Below are 15,366 nucleotides of genomic sequence, written 5' to 3' on the forward strand. Positions count from 1 at the left end.
GTAACTATTAGGAATTTTTTGCTCTCGCCGTGATTAGAAATTGTTAACCATTGAAGTTTCGTTCACACTTCTAGCTATTGGCTCGTTGTTGGCCAATAGCATAATATTATATTTTTCTGACAAAGTTATAACCTAGTTTCGGAGAAATATTAACATATTTGGATCTACCTGTAACTGAAACGTGTTTCTAATAAAGTATTTACCACATTGACAAGTGTACTTAATTCACAATATTGCTCAACTTCATATAAAACAAATTGCTACTGACGGCCTACAATCAAGGGTTCCGTTTGATTTAATTGACCATTTGGGACCAGATGGCTTATCAGCTCTTTCGCTATGTGTGTTCTGCAGTCGTGCCGACTTTACATGCTTTGGTAACTGGTTTATTAAGGCTGTTACGAAATAAAATAATGGATACTTAATATAAAACCCTAACTATTGAAAGAGGTTATAAAAACCTATCCAAAGATGCAGCTGGTCATATTTTTTTAATAAACATTTATACAAAATCTAAAACTTAAGAAAAAAAGTATTAAACTTTTGTACTTAAGACTAAAATAATCTACAACGAATTTATATAAAAATCACGGTTTCCATAGGTCGAACTAAAAAAATTCTTATTTTTCATTTTAATATTTTGATCAATTCTTAATTAAAATCGATTCAAAAATACATAAACAAAGACTTTATATTATGTAAAGTTTTCAATCTTAATTTGCTAAACAGGTTAAAACAACAGTGCTTTTGCTGGATCCATTTCACCATTTGAACAATCTGTGTATGATCGATGTATATGCAATAACCAGCTCTATAAACAAAATACTTGTACCTCTACAACATAAATACACCGTGAGATAATAGAATATTTTAATCTCTTCCAGAAATTCAATTAGACTCTAAAAAAATTGCATAAGCAAAATAATAAAAAATCATTAACAAAATGCAATTTATAATGATGATAAACCTTCTTACTAAGAGCATGTTTATCAGGGTTGCCACACAAAATTTTGTAAATTTACACGGTATGCCACGATTATCATTACCTAAAACGATGACTGTTCTTAGTTAGTTCGTCAAGTGGAAGTATAATCAATTACTTTGTACGTATTGCTGGTAAACTCGATCTCGGTTGCCCTTAACTACGTTATCGGGATGCTTGCAAGCGGAATATTAACGAGTTAAACATTTTGAGGCATATTGAAAAATCACAATGGACCGCTATAAGTAAAAAATTACTTACAAACCGCTTTATTAGTTGGCAAAAAAAAAATATTGCTTTGATAACAAACGCAGACTCAAGAAATAAAAAATAATAAAACTGCCAACAACTCAATCATAACAACACTGTGACAAGTGGACTCAATCTATTATCATTCCAGATTGAAGAAAGCCTAACTATAGTAGATTGTACTTGCTAGGTATAACTAAAACCTTTCAGTGATGCAAATGAAATACTTAATTCGTAATTATTTTTTCTACTTACTATTTTGAATAAAAACTTCTAAACTGTACCGTACTTACGAATATTTAAAATAATTGAATCACGTCGTTATTTGTTTATTATCAACATCTATATTAATAGAATTTGCAGGAAAATAAAAATACTGTCACAAAAAACATACAAGTTTTATTAATTATATGAATATAGCTTGTGTAAGTTTATAACTTTTGTTGTTTAATCAAAAGTTAGTATATATAAAAGATACCGTAGAGTAATAAAAAAAAATTTTAGTGATAAACATATACAACAAAATAAAATAATAAAGTTATATTATACTTTTTTTTTAATATTAAAGTAAAAACATATACAAGTTATTTAGCAAATTCTAGTTTTTTTGAATTCATAATGAAAAAGTCTCGATTCTAAAAGCTAAAACATTTAAACAAGATGAATTAAATTGTGTATTGCAGAAACTATTTCAAACAGTAAAACAAGCGTTTATATAAAAATGCTGTTAAACGTGTGTTAAAAAATGTTTGATTAAAAAAAAACATGATTTTTATACAGAGTAAACATATTGCAGTAGTCCGATAATTCACAAAAGTCCGAAAATAACATTTACCTGAAATTTGGTTCATAAACTCGGTGAGTCCGATGAGCTAAAATCAAAAATATTTATTTGACTACATTTACAACTGTAAAAATTATATTCTATTATAATACTGTATATCAGTGTTTTAAAAAAATCAAGTAGTACAATAATAAAACAACTCTCAGTTTTTTTATCATACTCGTTGTTATTATATTCCACTAAAACTTCAAAAAAAAAAAAATCAAAGTTTTTTTTGACATAAATTTTATTGGCTAAAAGGCCTCGAATTTTTAGAACAGTATTTTATCTCAATTAATTATCATTACTTTTTATTAGTAAACTTTAAAATTTTACTCAACTTAGTTAATTACGATTAGTATTAATACTTTTATAAATTTCAGGGGATTTTTAACAGTTTTTTATAGCTTGATTTTAATGATTTGATAAATAATATATATTCGAGGAGAAAGGTGCAAAATTATTCAACTATTTAAGGTAGTTGTTTATTTTTTATATTTGTTAAACAACGTAAACAACTAAAGTATTTGTAATTAAGCTTTTTGTGTAACTGCCAAAATATATCATTCTTTAATGAAAATATTATATGTAGAATAAATAAAAAATAATTTTATCTAAACGTGATTAACAAACTTTTAGAGTGGTAATTTTTTTTTTAATAATTACTACTAAAAATTTAAAAGCTAGCTTTTAGTTTCTTCTGTATTAAATAAAACCTTTATAGAAATTAGTTTCAAACTCTACTCCAGGAAGCAATGACTTAATCTTGTTAACTATTTGAGAGTTGTCAACATTCGAGCTTGATTTATTCCAAACTTGTATCAGATCATCATTTTTTCTTATGTTAACACTAACTCCCAAAACCTCGTCATCTGTTGCATATAAAAACTGCATTATAATGAGTAAACAACAGTATGTTGTGTTAATTAACCTTTAAATATTTCATTAACTAAAAACTTGTATGTAGAAAATTAAATAGCTTTTTATAATTCATAATACTATTGAATAGCTTCAAAAGGTAGTTAAATATCACAAACATTTAACTTATTCAAGTTTGCAACAAAAATATGAAGTCTAAAACAACTTGGAAATTGCATCAGAGATTAAAATTCTAACTCGAGAGAATTAAATAGATGTACTAATATTCTCTTACGATTAAAAAAATGTAACTAAGAAAGGCATTAAGGACAATACCGTTCTTAAACTGTTGAAAAAAGTAACCTTGATTGAGACTTAATTGAAACTGTTCACCTATGCATGCCAACAAAATTTCCTGCCAAACTTCATCCTGTATCATATGTAAAAAAATATACTGAATTCAATATGACACAACTTTTAAAAACTAAAAAAAAAATTTTAATATTCTATATAAACCTTACAGTGGGTAAGGTTCAGCTAAGAGTTTTAATAAAATAAATGTTTTCAAACTCATGATCAAAAAGCATTACACTGCATTAGAATATAATTGAATATTTATACGAACCATAGTTATAAAACTATATATAAAAGCTTTCAAGGATGTTTTGCTTAAAAAATAGTTTTAGAAAATATTAGAACTTTATAGCATTAACAAATGTATAAGAAATATTTTTGTAATTAAATGTTTTTTGTAAATAAATAGACATTCGCAATATATGTGTAATTTTCTTATTAGTAGCTTGAAGTTATAAGTGAAGAAAAAATATAAACTATAAAAAGGACTTTTTTAAATCTTCATTGTTGTGCAATAATTTATCTTTTTGATCTTTTAATAACTTTCATCTAAAAATCTAAATTAATGTCATTTAAAATAGAGGTTTTATTAAAATTAAAAGTTTTTTGTTTGCTCATATATGAACAAAACCTTTTTTTTTCTGTTTCTAGTTTATGGCTGAATCTGGTTTACTTTGAGCTGTTTACCTTAATTACAAGCATTTTATTTCAAAAAACTGAATGCAGATGTGTTATAGGGGCTTTATTTATAAATTACTACGCATTCCTTACCAATAATAATTGTAGCAATTAATTTATTTATAAAAATTAAAACTCACGGTATTGTGTTTTCTGCATCTCAATTTCCACATCCCCCCTTTAGCATGTATTTCGTCTTCCCTGTTACAGTAAAAAAAATTAAAAGCTAGAAAACTAGAAAAAAGTTAAGCATAGAAAGTATACTTCATAATATTTTGTACGTTTTAAACTTGTTTCGTTCATTTTTTAATGAATGGGCGTCTAATTAAGAATTTTATCGCTTATATGCTTAAACCACAGACCCCTTTAAGGAAGAATAAAATCTTGATTATTTTTGAACAGCCTGTGGTCGTGACCATGTAAAACAGACTGCAAGCATTCCGACCTGAAGCTTTTTGTAAAACATACAAACGTTTTGATCTTCTAAAAACATAACTTCTATTCTCAAAACTAACTGAATTTTTTAAGTGTATACTAGAATTAAAAAAACAGTTAAAACGTGTGTCTGTATATATTTACCAGCTAATATTTTGAACAATTAGGGCAATGGTTTAATTAGTTGTTTTACAACTTGTAGATTTTTAAACTAGCTACCGACTACTATTTACTTTTATTTTCGAATTCAAAGTAGCTTTTGAGTTATAACATTTCAAAATTGAAGAAGTTAATAGGTATCTTTTAAAAGAAGAATTTATTTTTCTTCATATACTAGTTGTTTTTAATTTTTTTCATTCTACTCTTTATTTATAAGTAATTGAAAAATATTCATATGATATTTTTTTAGTATAAATGGAATCTTTTGAAAAAAAAATATTATGTTTTTTAAGTCAATGACAATGCCACTATTCGCTTTTTAAGTATTGATTTGAAAAACAAACAATACTACTCACACAATGCTTACTATTAAAAATTGTGAACTAAGCTTTTTTTTTGTTTTTGATTGCCAGTAGGCTACACTCAAAAAAATAACTTTTGTGGTGAAAACTTACATTTAAGCTCTTAATATAATAATTATAATAGGTAGTGTTTTATTATTGCTAGTTTATTTATACTCATGATTTAAAAAATTATACTTAATTGATGATTACTTCTTTTACTTTAAATACAACGGTCAGCGTAAGACCTTTTCTATACAGTGCCGTCCAATTGTTTCAAGAAAATTGACCTTGCAACTTATTAAATACTGCCGACTTTAGTTAGGTTTAAAAACATTATTAAGATAGTAAAACAGCTAACATTAAATACTTAAAACTAAAAATTTTATATGAATAAGTAAAATAAATATACAACAGGGTTGCCACTGGTTTTTGGCAAATTTTCTCCAGGTTTTCAAAATTTTCTCTAGGTTTTTAAAAGTACACGTTTTTTGGTCTTTTTTAGTTTAAAATTGAGTCTAAGGTACAAACTGTGTTAACTAGTATAAAAACATTAAAAAGATACTGTAAACCTATTTTAAATGTTTTTTTTTTATAAAAAAAAATTTGATGATGACAAAAAATTTATCTATATGATAGATTTTTGTGTCATATCGAAATTTTATTACATAACATGTAAAAATATTTTAAAATTCCAGGTTTTTTAGTGATTTTTGTTCAAAATTCAATGGTTTTCTTCAAAATTTCTCAAATTCCAGGGTTTTCTTGAAAACTTCTCAAATTCAGGTTCTTTAGCCTATTTAATCAAATTCCGGTTTTTTCAAGGATTCAAGGTTTTGGTGCAACCCTGATACAATTTTTTAAATTTTAGTTATTAACACTTTCAATCAAATAAAAATACGATTTATTACAATACTTCGGTTTTTATCCCTAAATTCAAACTTAGTTGTATGTATATAGCTATTAGAAGAAAACAAAATGAAACTCAATTTTATACACGTAAAATTATATAAACTGCAAACCACAATGGGCGAGCTTTATTTCTCATGAAGTGATACCCGTACCTTGGCTTCAACTTGCTAGGTTTTGGCAGATGGTTAACTACACTCCAAAAACTCTAGTGAAATTTTGTTTTTTTTTTTATCAATTTATAATACAACAACTGTTCCTAAGAAGTCCATATTATGACAACTAAACATTAATTTAAATATTTATTGATTTATTCATCCATAAGCAAGCAACTTTAAAGTTGTTAAGAAATTGTTCTTATCTCTATTATGTGGCACTTTTGTACAAAAGCGAGTTTAAAGTGAAAAAATAAAACATAGTACAAAAAGTTGTCCTGTTTTAGAAAACTGTATATTTTAAAACAAAAATTTTATCTTAGTTTTAAAACTATATTTCATGTATATTTTTGCGTTGTATAAAAGTGAAAATTAAATAAAAATCACGGAAATTCCTAAATATATTAATAAGTTATTCCTAACGTTTATAATTTAATTTTAGCTACTGAGCGATTTTTACAGATAAATGTAATACAAAGTAACTTTTGTCTAAGTTAAATAACAAGTACCATACAAAAGGTTCAAACTATAAAAAAGAAACAATCAACAAAAAACATCAGCAAAAGTCTGCAGAAAAGAAGTCTGACTTTCGTTTGCCGCGAGACAGGTCAAGTTTAACAAAAGGGTTGATCATGCCAATTCGATCATCAGACCACAAGTCTTGGTAGACTGAGACCGGTTTCGTCCTTATTAGGACTCATCAGTCAGTCACAACCAAAAAACTTGTAGTCGTCAATCTACAAACGGTTTATCATGCTTTCACATGAAGTTTTTCAGTTGTGACTGACTGATGAGTCCTAATAAGGACGAAACGGGTGTCAGTCTACCGAGACTTGTGGTCTGATGATCGAATTGGCATGATCAACCAATTTGTTAAACTTGAGCTTGTCTCACAGCAAACGAAAGTCCGGACTTCTGTTCTGCAGACTTTCGCCAATGTTTTTTGTTAATTGTACTAAAACGAGTGTACCAGATGTCTTGCCTAGTGGACAATGTTTTAAACGTTGCACGGCAAAGACAATGCTGACGTCACTAATCATTGCCAGCAAACGGTTGCTTCATGTGAAAGCATGATAAACCGTTTGTAGATGGCGACTACAAGTTTTTTAGTTGTGACTGACTGATGAGTCCTAATAAGGACGAAACCGGTCTTAGTCTACCAAGACTTGTGGTCTGATGATCGAATTGGCATGATCAACCTTTTTTATAATAAAGAAATGTATATTTGATTTTAAAATACTTTATCCAAATAGTTCAATTTACCTATTGAATATAATAAATAGGTAATTTAATTAGTTATATTTAATTTTTAATTCAACCATTATTTTCTAATTTCAATAAAATTAAATATGAATTTAAAGTAGATTTTCATGTGTTTTAGTCATAACTATTTACTTTTAAATTTTCAAAACATCTACAATATGTAAAAGTTTTATAACTGTTTAAATATAATTCACACAAGCTGGATGCTTAGCTAAGAAAACGTAAAAGAAATTAGAAATTTGTAAACTTGTGAAATTATGAGAAAATTAACAAAACTGTCATTTTTTTATAAAACTTACTGTTTTTTTTTAAATTGAGAGATTTTTTTTGTTTTATGAACATTTACTTTTAGTTCATACTTGGAACTTTCAAATGAAAGCTTTTTTTTTTGTCAAAAAAAAATGTTTAGATCCCTCCCTTTTTTAGTCTCAGTACTAAATCAAAATGTATCAAGCCTTGTTAACACTTACGCATCATTTATAAATGCAAATATCACTACATAAACCTTTTAAAAATATATATACGTTTTTCTTAATTCTAGGATTAACGATCTTCGCACTTACTATTTGTAATATTTTTAAATGTTTTTTTATTAAATAAATTTGGATATTTAAAACTTTTATTTTTAAGGGCATAGGGGGGGGGTAAACACCCTTTTTTTTTGGTTTTTGATCTTATTTCATATAGTTTTTACTAAGCTACAAGATGCTTTTTACAGATTTAAAAAATTCAAAATAATTTTTGAGATATAGCCGGTCAAAGTCGGAGCCAACAATAGGTTCCTTATGGGAGGCGCAAACTAAAACGGCAAAAATAGACTATTTTACTAAAAATCTATCTTCTCCTACGTTTTTTGAGATAAATACATCAAACTTTCAGGAAATATTCCTTGATATATTTAGAAAATTCTGTCGGAAGAAATTAAAAAAAATAAATAAAAATAAAAATTTTATATAAAAAATAAACCAAAAAAACAGTTTTTTTGTTTGTTTTTTTGTTATAAAATTTTAATTTTTTAATTTTTTAAAATTCTGTTCCGACAGAATTTTCTAAATACTGCAAGGAACATTTCCTGAAAATTTGAGGTAGTTATCTCAAGAAACGTAGGAGGAGATAGATTTTTAGTGATTTCTAGTTATTTGCCGTTTTAGTTTGCGCCTCCCATAAGGATCCTATTGTTGCCTCCGACTTTGACCGGCTATATCTCAAAAAGTATTTTGAATTTTTTAAATCTATAAAAAGCATCTTATAGCTTAGTAAAAACTATATAAAATAAGATCAAGGGTGTTTACCCCCCCCCCTATGCCCTTAATAAATATGTAAAACATAGAAATTTCTAAGATTTTTTATCATACTCAATTCGAAAAATTATATATACTTATATATTGGTATTTTAGATTTTTTTGAAGTATAACAAAAAACTAAAATATTCTTAATTACGTTAAGAATATGGTCTACATTAATTTTAATTACTAAAAAATGAACATAATTCTTTAATTTAAAACATAAGTTATTGTATTATAAAAATAATAATAATACAAAATCTACCTATTTTTAAAAATTCATTTTACAAAAACAAAGAGTTACAGTGTTACTAAAAGTTTTTTTTTTACCCAGGTTTTCTGAATTTCTTTTAGGTTTTTAAAAATACTTTTTTTGTAGTACAAATCTTAGGTTAAAAACTGTCTTATATAGTATAAAAATATTAAAAAGATACCGTCTAATGCTAAATGTGTTTTATAATAAATAAAAATATAAATGATAAAAAAAACTATTGTATCTGATAGATCTTTCGTATCTTAACAATACTACATTATTTTACATTTTAAAAATAATTATAATTTTAGGTTTTTTAATTGTTTTTGTTCAAAATTCCATATTTTTCAGGTTTTTGTTGCCATAATTGTCAAACTCCTGGTTTTTCTAGGATACCAGGTTTTTTTTCCAACCGTGGGATTAGGTTTTATAACACCTTACAATCAGGAAGACATAATGCAAATAGAAAATATATTTAACAACAAAAGTAAAAAACAATTTTTATTATTAACTTTTAATTAGCTTAAACTAATTTTTATTAACCTCAACTGTTGACACTGTAAAAATTTCCTTCAGGCTTGCCTCATATTCCACAGCAGATAAGTTAGGAATAGATCTAAAAAAACACTCATATACGTTTTCCTGTTATCATATCAATATATGTTTATATATGTGTTTATTTAAGTTATCAACTTTCTAAATTTATGTAAATTAATCTGTAGTATAGTTGTTATTTATAGAAGCATTTTTCAATAAAACTCTTTATCAACATAGTTCTGTATAAGTTGGAAGTAAGAAAAATAGAAAAAAAATACAGATATTGTTTAATCATTTTCTTAAATCAAAAAAAATTAAAAAGTTGCATTTTTAACATAAGTTAAAACAATAACTTTTCTTTATAAGTAGCTTAGTAAAAAAATTAAAAACTAACCAATAGTCTGTAATTAAACAAATTATATATATTTATTTTTCCATTGTAAAAACAATTTAAAACTTTACAAATTTTACTTATTAAAATTAGAAAAATATCCTCAATAGATTTTAAATAGTAAACATATAGATTCTTGTTTTAAAAGTTTAAATTTCTGAAAGACCACAAAAAAGTTTTTTTAACAAACTATACAGTCACTTAAAATGCTTATAGTGAGTGAGTAAACAATTATTAAAATGAAGTTAATGACTGTTCTATTAGTTATTAAAAAAAAAGTTCAGGTTCAAAAGCTTCTTGTTATTCTGTTTAACAAAATGCATAGCAATTTTTGGGATACCATAAGACAAACTAAACAAAATTTTAATATAAGAACAATTTTGTTAAGATTAGTTTGTTTTTGCAATAACTAATGATTAAAATAAATTTAAAAAACATAACTTTTACAGGTTGGGTTAGAAACGATCGGGTTAAAATAGTCATGTTAGAAGTGATCGGGTTAGATATGATCGGGTAAGATATGATCAGTTTAGAAGTGATCAGGTTAGAAGTGATTGGGCTAGAAGTGATCGGGTTAGAAGTGATCGGGTTAGTAATGATCGGGTTAGAAATGATCGGGTTAGAAATGATAGTAAACTAATTGTAAGATAAAACATCTACATAACATATAAAAAATCTTTTTGAGAAGGTACAGAAGTGCACAGTGAAGTTTGATTATTTTCATTTTATACTAGTACACAAAACAAACTTTTTCCTTGTACAGCTGCTTCATCGCTCTAAACGCTTTCTTCAGCAAGGATTTTTATTTAATAAAAAGTAAATTATAAGCATGAATACAAAACTAATTATAAGTATATAATACGTAATAGTAGTATTAGCATGTTTTTAACAACAGTTGAAAAAAAAGTTTTTAAACAAATTGCTTGCAGTAATACAAACAACCACTCTGTAGCTTGTTTCTTTTTTTTAAATAATATTCGGATTTTTTAATGCTTAAAATTTCTATATTTTCTATTTTACATAATTGACACATATTTTTCAGAATATATTTGTTTTTCGTTCTTGTAAATTTTAAATTGCATTAAAAGAAGAAGAAAGCGTGGGAGCAGCCATATAAAGAAAAAAATTTGCTTTGTGTACCAAGTTCATAATTGAAACCAACGAAAAGTGGAGAACATCTTTTAAGATTCCTTGACTTCACAGCGCAAGTATGTATATACACATAATAAATTCAAATAAGTTTATGTTTATTTTAAACTGGGAAGTTTTATTGATATAGTTGTATGTTATACATTGAATACGTTTTTTTATATTGAACTAAATAAATTCACCACTAATTTCGAACACTAAAACAGTTAAGTGGTTTTATAATTACATTATGAGTCAGAGAGAAATAATGCTATTTTATTTAATAATTTTTAACACAAGAGTATAAACCAGAGATCAGCAAACTGCCGCCCATGAAGGTTAAAAGTTCGGCCCGAGAACATGCAAATTTTTGAAACTTACACCAGATAGATCTGAAATTAAAGGGAATAAAGGTTCATAGGTATAATAGATTTTAAAAAGGTCAAGTCGTACTTATAACTGCAACTGCCGCCAAAGAAGATGTTTGTTTTTGAAATTTGGCTTGCAATTATCAAATGCTTGCCAACCCCTGGTATAAACCAAAACTACTAACACAGATAATTACCTTATTTTTGTTGTAATAAAAAACTCTTCATAGTAGTCAAAAGGTAGACATAGTTATGAGTAGTGCAACTTAGCAACCTTAAGTTCTTTAGTATTGTAGCAACTTGGTAATAAAATAAACATAAAAATTAAATTACACAAAATCAAGGTTGTAGTCTATTTTTTAAACACTCAAATCTTGCAGTTTAATTGTATATGTAATAGAAAATAAATTCCAGCAATACTGATAATTGCTATAACATTATTTATCTAACTAAACAAAATAGTATATAACTTCTTATCTCTCCGTGTTGTGCTTTATAAAAAAACACTATTCAACTATTATGTGTGTTTATTAGTTCTAATAAACATAGTGTATACTATGAAAATACAAATTTAAAACAATATTTACATTTGTTATACACAACTAAACTAAGGTTTTATTATCAAAAGACTCTAAGCAATTTCTTTTCAAAAATTAACATATACCATTGAAAGAAAACATTTGTTATATTTTTATTTGAAGTGAAGTTTTGATAAGTAATTTACCTAAATCTAAGTATTATTTTTATCATATTTGTAAAACTTTTGTGGTAAAACGGAAGAAAGAAAATATTTAATTGTTGTTTTTTTACTAAATTTTAACATTTTAAACCTTAGATTTGTAAGCTTAAAAATTTCAAAAAAAAAATGTTAACTTGAATTAAATTAAAGTGTTAGAGTTAAAAACCAACTAAAACTTTATATAAAAAATTCTCTAAAATTACTTAAAATCTAATCAAGAAGAAAAACAGAATATTAAAAAGATATTTTATATACTGTATTACGAGATTGACTTCAAACCAAGCAGAAATTTTAAGCCAATTTTAGGCTTTAGAATTTCATTTTAAAAATACCAAATTCTCTAATTTAACTAAAATTAATTTGTTAAGCTGTAAACAAATCTGTAGCTTACATAAAAACCTATAACATAACTTTATCAAGATAAGGTGAACCTTTAAGGTGTAAAGCATACAAAAAAAAGATAAATTAAAAAATATAAGTACAAAAGTATCTAAACTTTGTACTTTAAACTACTGTTGCTTAAAAATATTAGATTTACAATAAGTTTGTTTGGTAATATTGTCTAGTACTTGTTTGTAGAAAAATTGTAAACAAATAGACAGTTTATCAAAGAAATAAAGTAATTAATATAAATTAAAAGTATATTTTATAAAGCTGTTAATACAAAAATGAGACCCCTTAATTGGACATATTAAAATTATGAAATACCTACTTGTCCAACCAAAACGTCCAACCAGTGTTCAATGAATTAGCAGTTGAGGACTTTTCACTTTCCTCTATTGAAATAACTTGTTTTCTACTAAGCTTTGGAGAAATGCCAAAAATTTGCTGCTGTTCTGATGACTTCACTGATTCTAATTTGCTTTTGTCAGTAGACTGCTAATATAAAAAAATAGTGTAAATAAATACATAGTAAAAACTGTATAGCATGATAAAAGATGTATAAAAACTAATTAGAAACTGAACTTCAAATATTCACTAATCTAAAAGTATCATAAAAATTCAAAAAAAAATTTAATGAAAGCACACTTATAAATACAGATATAAAATTAAATTAATTAGTCAAAAATACCTTACAGAGTTTTTTTTCTTCATTAAAACAAAACTAATTTTAGTTACAAAAAAAACATTCTTTTGTAATACTAGTTTTATAATTTAATATTTTTAAGCAACTACAAGGTGTTAGAAATTAAGTACAACTTAAATTAAGTAAAACTTTTTTACATATATTTTTTTGCAGTTCTTTGTTTATATCAATTTAAGTATAGTGTTTAAAACCTGATGTCTTTTTGCAGTTGATGGAGACATTGTAAAGTCAAAAAAATCTTCCATATTTATCTTTTATGATTTTGAACTAGAAAGAAACAAGTAAAATATTATTACTTTTAATAATCCTTTTTGAAAGTGCCCACTTGTGTGTATTGGTTTACATAGAGATTGTCAGAAACTATATAAAAAAAATTGTTTTTTGTGTTTCAAGAAATAAATATCATTAACTTTTCTACTGGTTCTTAACTAACAGAATATATTTTATACAATAAAAAAATAACAGAGCTACTCTTTGAGGCAATTAAACAGCCTTATTGATTGTAAACTATCCTGACTTACATCAAGCTAACTTAAGCTGGCCTGAGTTTATAGTAAATTTTGAAATTAACGCTTTGGCAGGCGCCTGTAATCTAGCTACTAGGAAGCATGAAATGGCGCCGCCATTACTACTAATTTAAAACGCTGATAATAATTACCGTGTCAATACTAAAAAATATCTTAAAATGGTTAAAGTACTAAGTATTTTTGTTACATATCTTGTTAGAGATTTTTTTTAAGGTATTATTAAATTAAACATACAAATTTTCATAAATAATAAATTTTGTGCAATAACTTTGCAAAAAAAGAATACTGGTTGAAAACCAGAACTGCTGTCTGAAAAGAAATGTATAATGAAAAATATTTTACTTATTGTCAATATTTAAGATAGTTATACTTGAAAATAAGTATAGTTCATTATAGTTTTCTGAAGTATACATTAATCTCTCCAAAAATAATATCATTTTAGTTTTAAAATGAGCAAAAAGGCAAGTTCCAAGTTCTGTTGTTAACAAAATATTATATATTTGTAAAAATATAATTTATTGCAGACATGATATTTTAATAAGTTTATGATACAAAAACAAGCTAATTTGAACTTAAGTATTTTCAACTACAAAAAGTTTAATTGATTATAAAACCATTCAAAGGCATACAGCACCAAGCAATAAAATAGACAACATTAAGATTTTTAAGTTAAAACACTAGTTTATTTGTACAAAGTCCTCTAGTACTAAAGTTTATAAATAAATGATTAAAATTGAGAACTATTATTCATTAAAGTAACCTGACTTACCATCTTTTAGTTACTTATGAGCATTAAAAATTAATTTATGATGTTTCAATGTTATTTTCATGCTGATTTGAATTAAAATTGACATTATAAATAATAAAAACTACTCAAAGAACTATGTTTTCACCATTTGCTGTCATTTATGTAATGGTTAAATTATATTTTAGATGTTTTAAAAGATAGCTGTCATATTTGCAAGAGGACAAACAAAAAAATTCACCAAGATACTTTTGCACAAAGACACTTTTGAACAAAGGGACAAAATTTTAGAAGATAAAATTGCACACAGACACTTTTGCACAAGCAGACAATTTTGTGGGGAGAAATTTTTGCACGGGTTAAATTTTATTTTATATAATTGTTTTATTATATCTTTTATTTTATTACTATTGCTGTTACCCCTAACCCTTACCATTGGTTGGTAACTTTTTTTTTTATTAATTTATCTGTTAGTTTTATTTCTCTGTTTTTTTATTTTTTATTTACTTTTTTCTGTATCATGCAAAAATGACCCTCCGTGCAAAATTGTAACTGGTGCAAAATTGTCGTTGTGTAATTTTGTCCCCTTGTGCAAATTAGTCATTGTGCAAAAGTATCTTTGTGCATTTTGTTCTGGTGCAATTTTGTCTTTGTGCAATTTTGACCCGTTCTTGTTTTTAAGGTTTTGGTGTTAAAACTTAGAAGCCTTTTTCTGTTAATTCATATATTTTTCCAAACTGGGTCAAGGGGGGGGGGGGGGGGCTGCACAATAAGATTGGTTTTACACACGAATCGGGGCACACGCTTTTTAACGTTATTCGGAGGAACTTTTTCCTATTTTATAACATATTCAATATATATTTACTAATAGGTCCAAATTTCTAAAATATATCTTTTAAAAAGTAAGGAGATAGGTAAGGTATGAACTTTGAGAGGTACGCACCCGCGTAAGTACGCACTATTTGTTTTAATTTTTTTCTAACTATTTAAAATTGCTCTGCGATACGTATTTAAAACTAAATATTTATAAACTTTTACAGGTGTTATCAGAGACGAAGACCAGCTCTTTAAAGCAAAGATAGATAACTGTAACTACTAGTGA

General features: G+C 25.9%; 1 protein-coding gene across 2 annotated transcripts; it reads right to left on the reverse strand.

Annotated features, from left to right (window-relative positions):
• Positions 1–1,544: 1,544 nt before the first annotated feature.
• On the reverse strand, positions 1,545–13,307 carry LOC145832271 (eukaryotic translation initiation factor 4E type 3-like). Of its 2 annotated transcripts, none has more exons than XM_082939592.1 (8): positions 13,184–13,307; positions 12,618–12,784; positions 9,286–9,358; positions 5,902–5,996; positions 4,085–4,145; positions 3,276–3,342; positions 2,771–2,926; positions 1,545–2,103 (listed from the first exon to the last, which is right to left on the reverse strand). In XM_082939592.1, exons 1-8 carry the CDS (start codon positions 13,235–13,237, stop codon positions 2,063–2,065), a joined length of 714 nt encoding a protein of 237 aa, XP_082795718.1. In that variant the 5' UTR covers positions 13,238–13,307; the 3' UTR covers positions 1,545–2,062. The 2 variants fall into 2 exon arrangements, with proteins under 2 accessions (XP_082795718.1, XP_082795726.1); XM_082939600.1 differs by having other exon boundaries at positions 12,618–12,781; positions 13,184–13,260.
• Positions 13,308–15,366: the final 2,059 nt, after the last annotated feature.

Source organism: Thalia democratica, chromosome 1 (genome assembly GCF_965202585.1).
Source record: "Thalia democratica chromosome 1, ktThaDemo2.hap1.1, whole genome shotgun sequence".
In the NCBI taxonomy this organism is placed as follows: Eukaryota; Metazoa; Chordata; class Thaliacea; order Salpida; family Salpidae; genus Thalia; species Thalia democratica.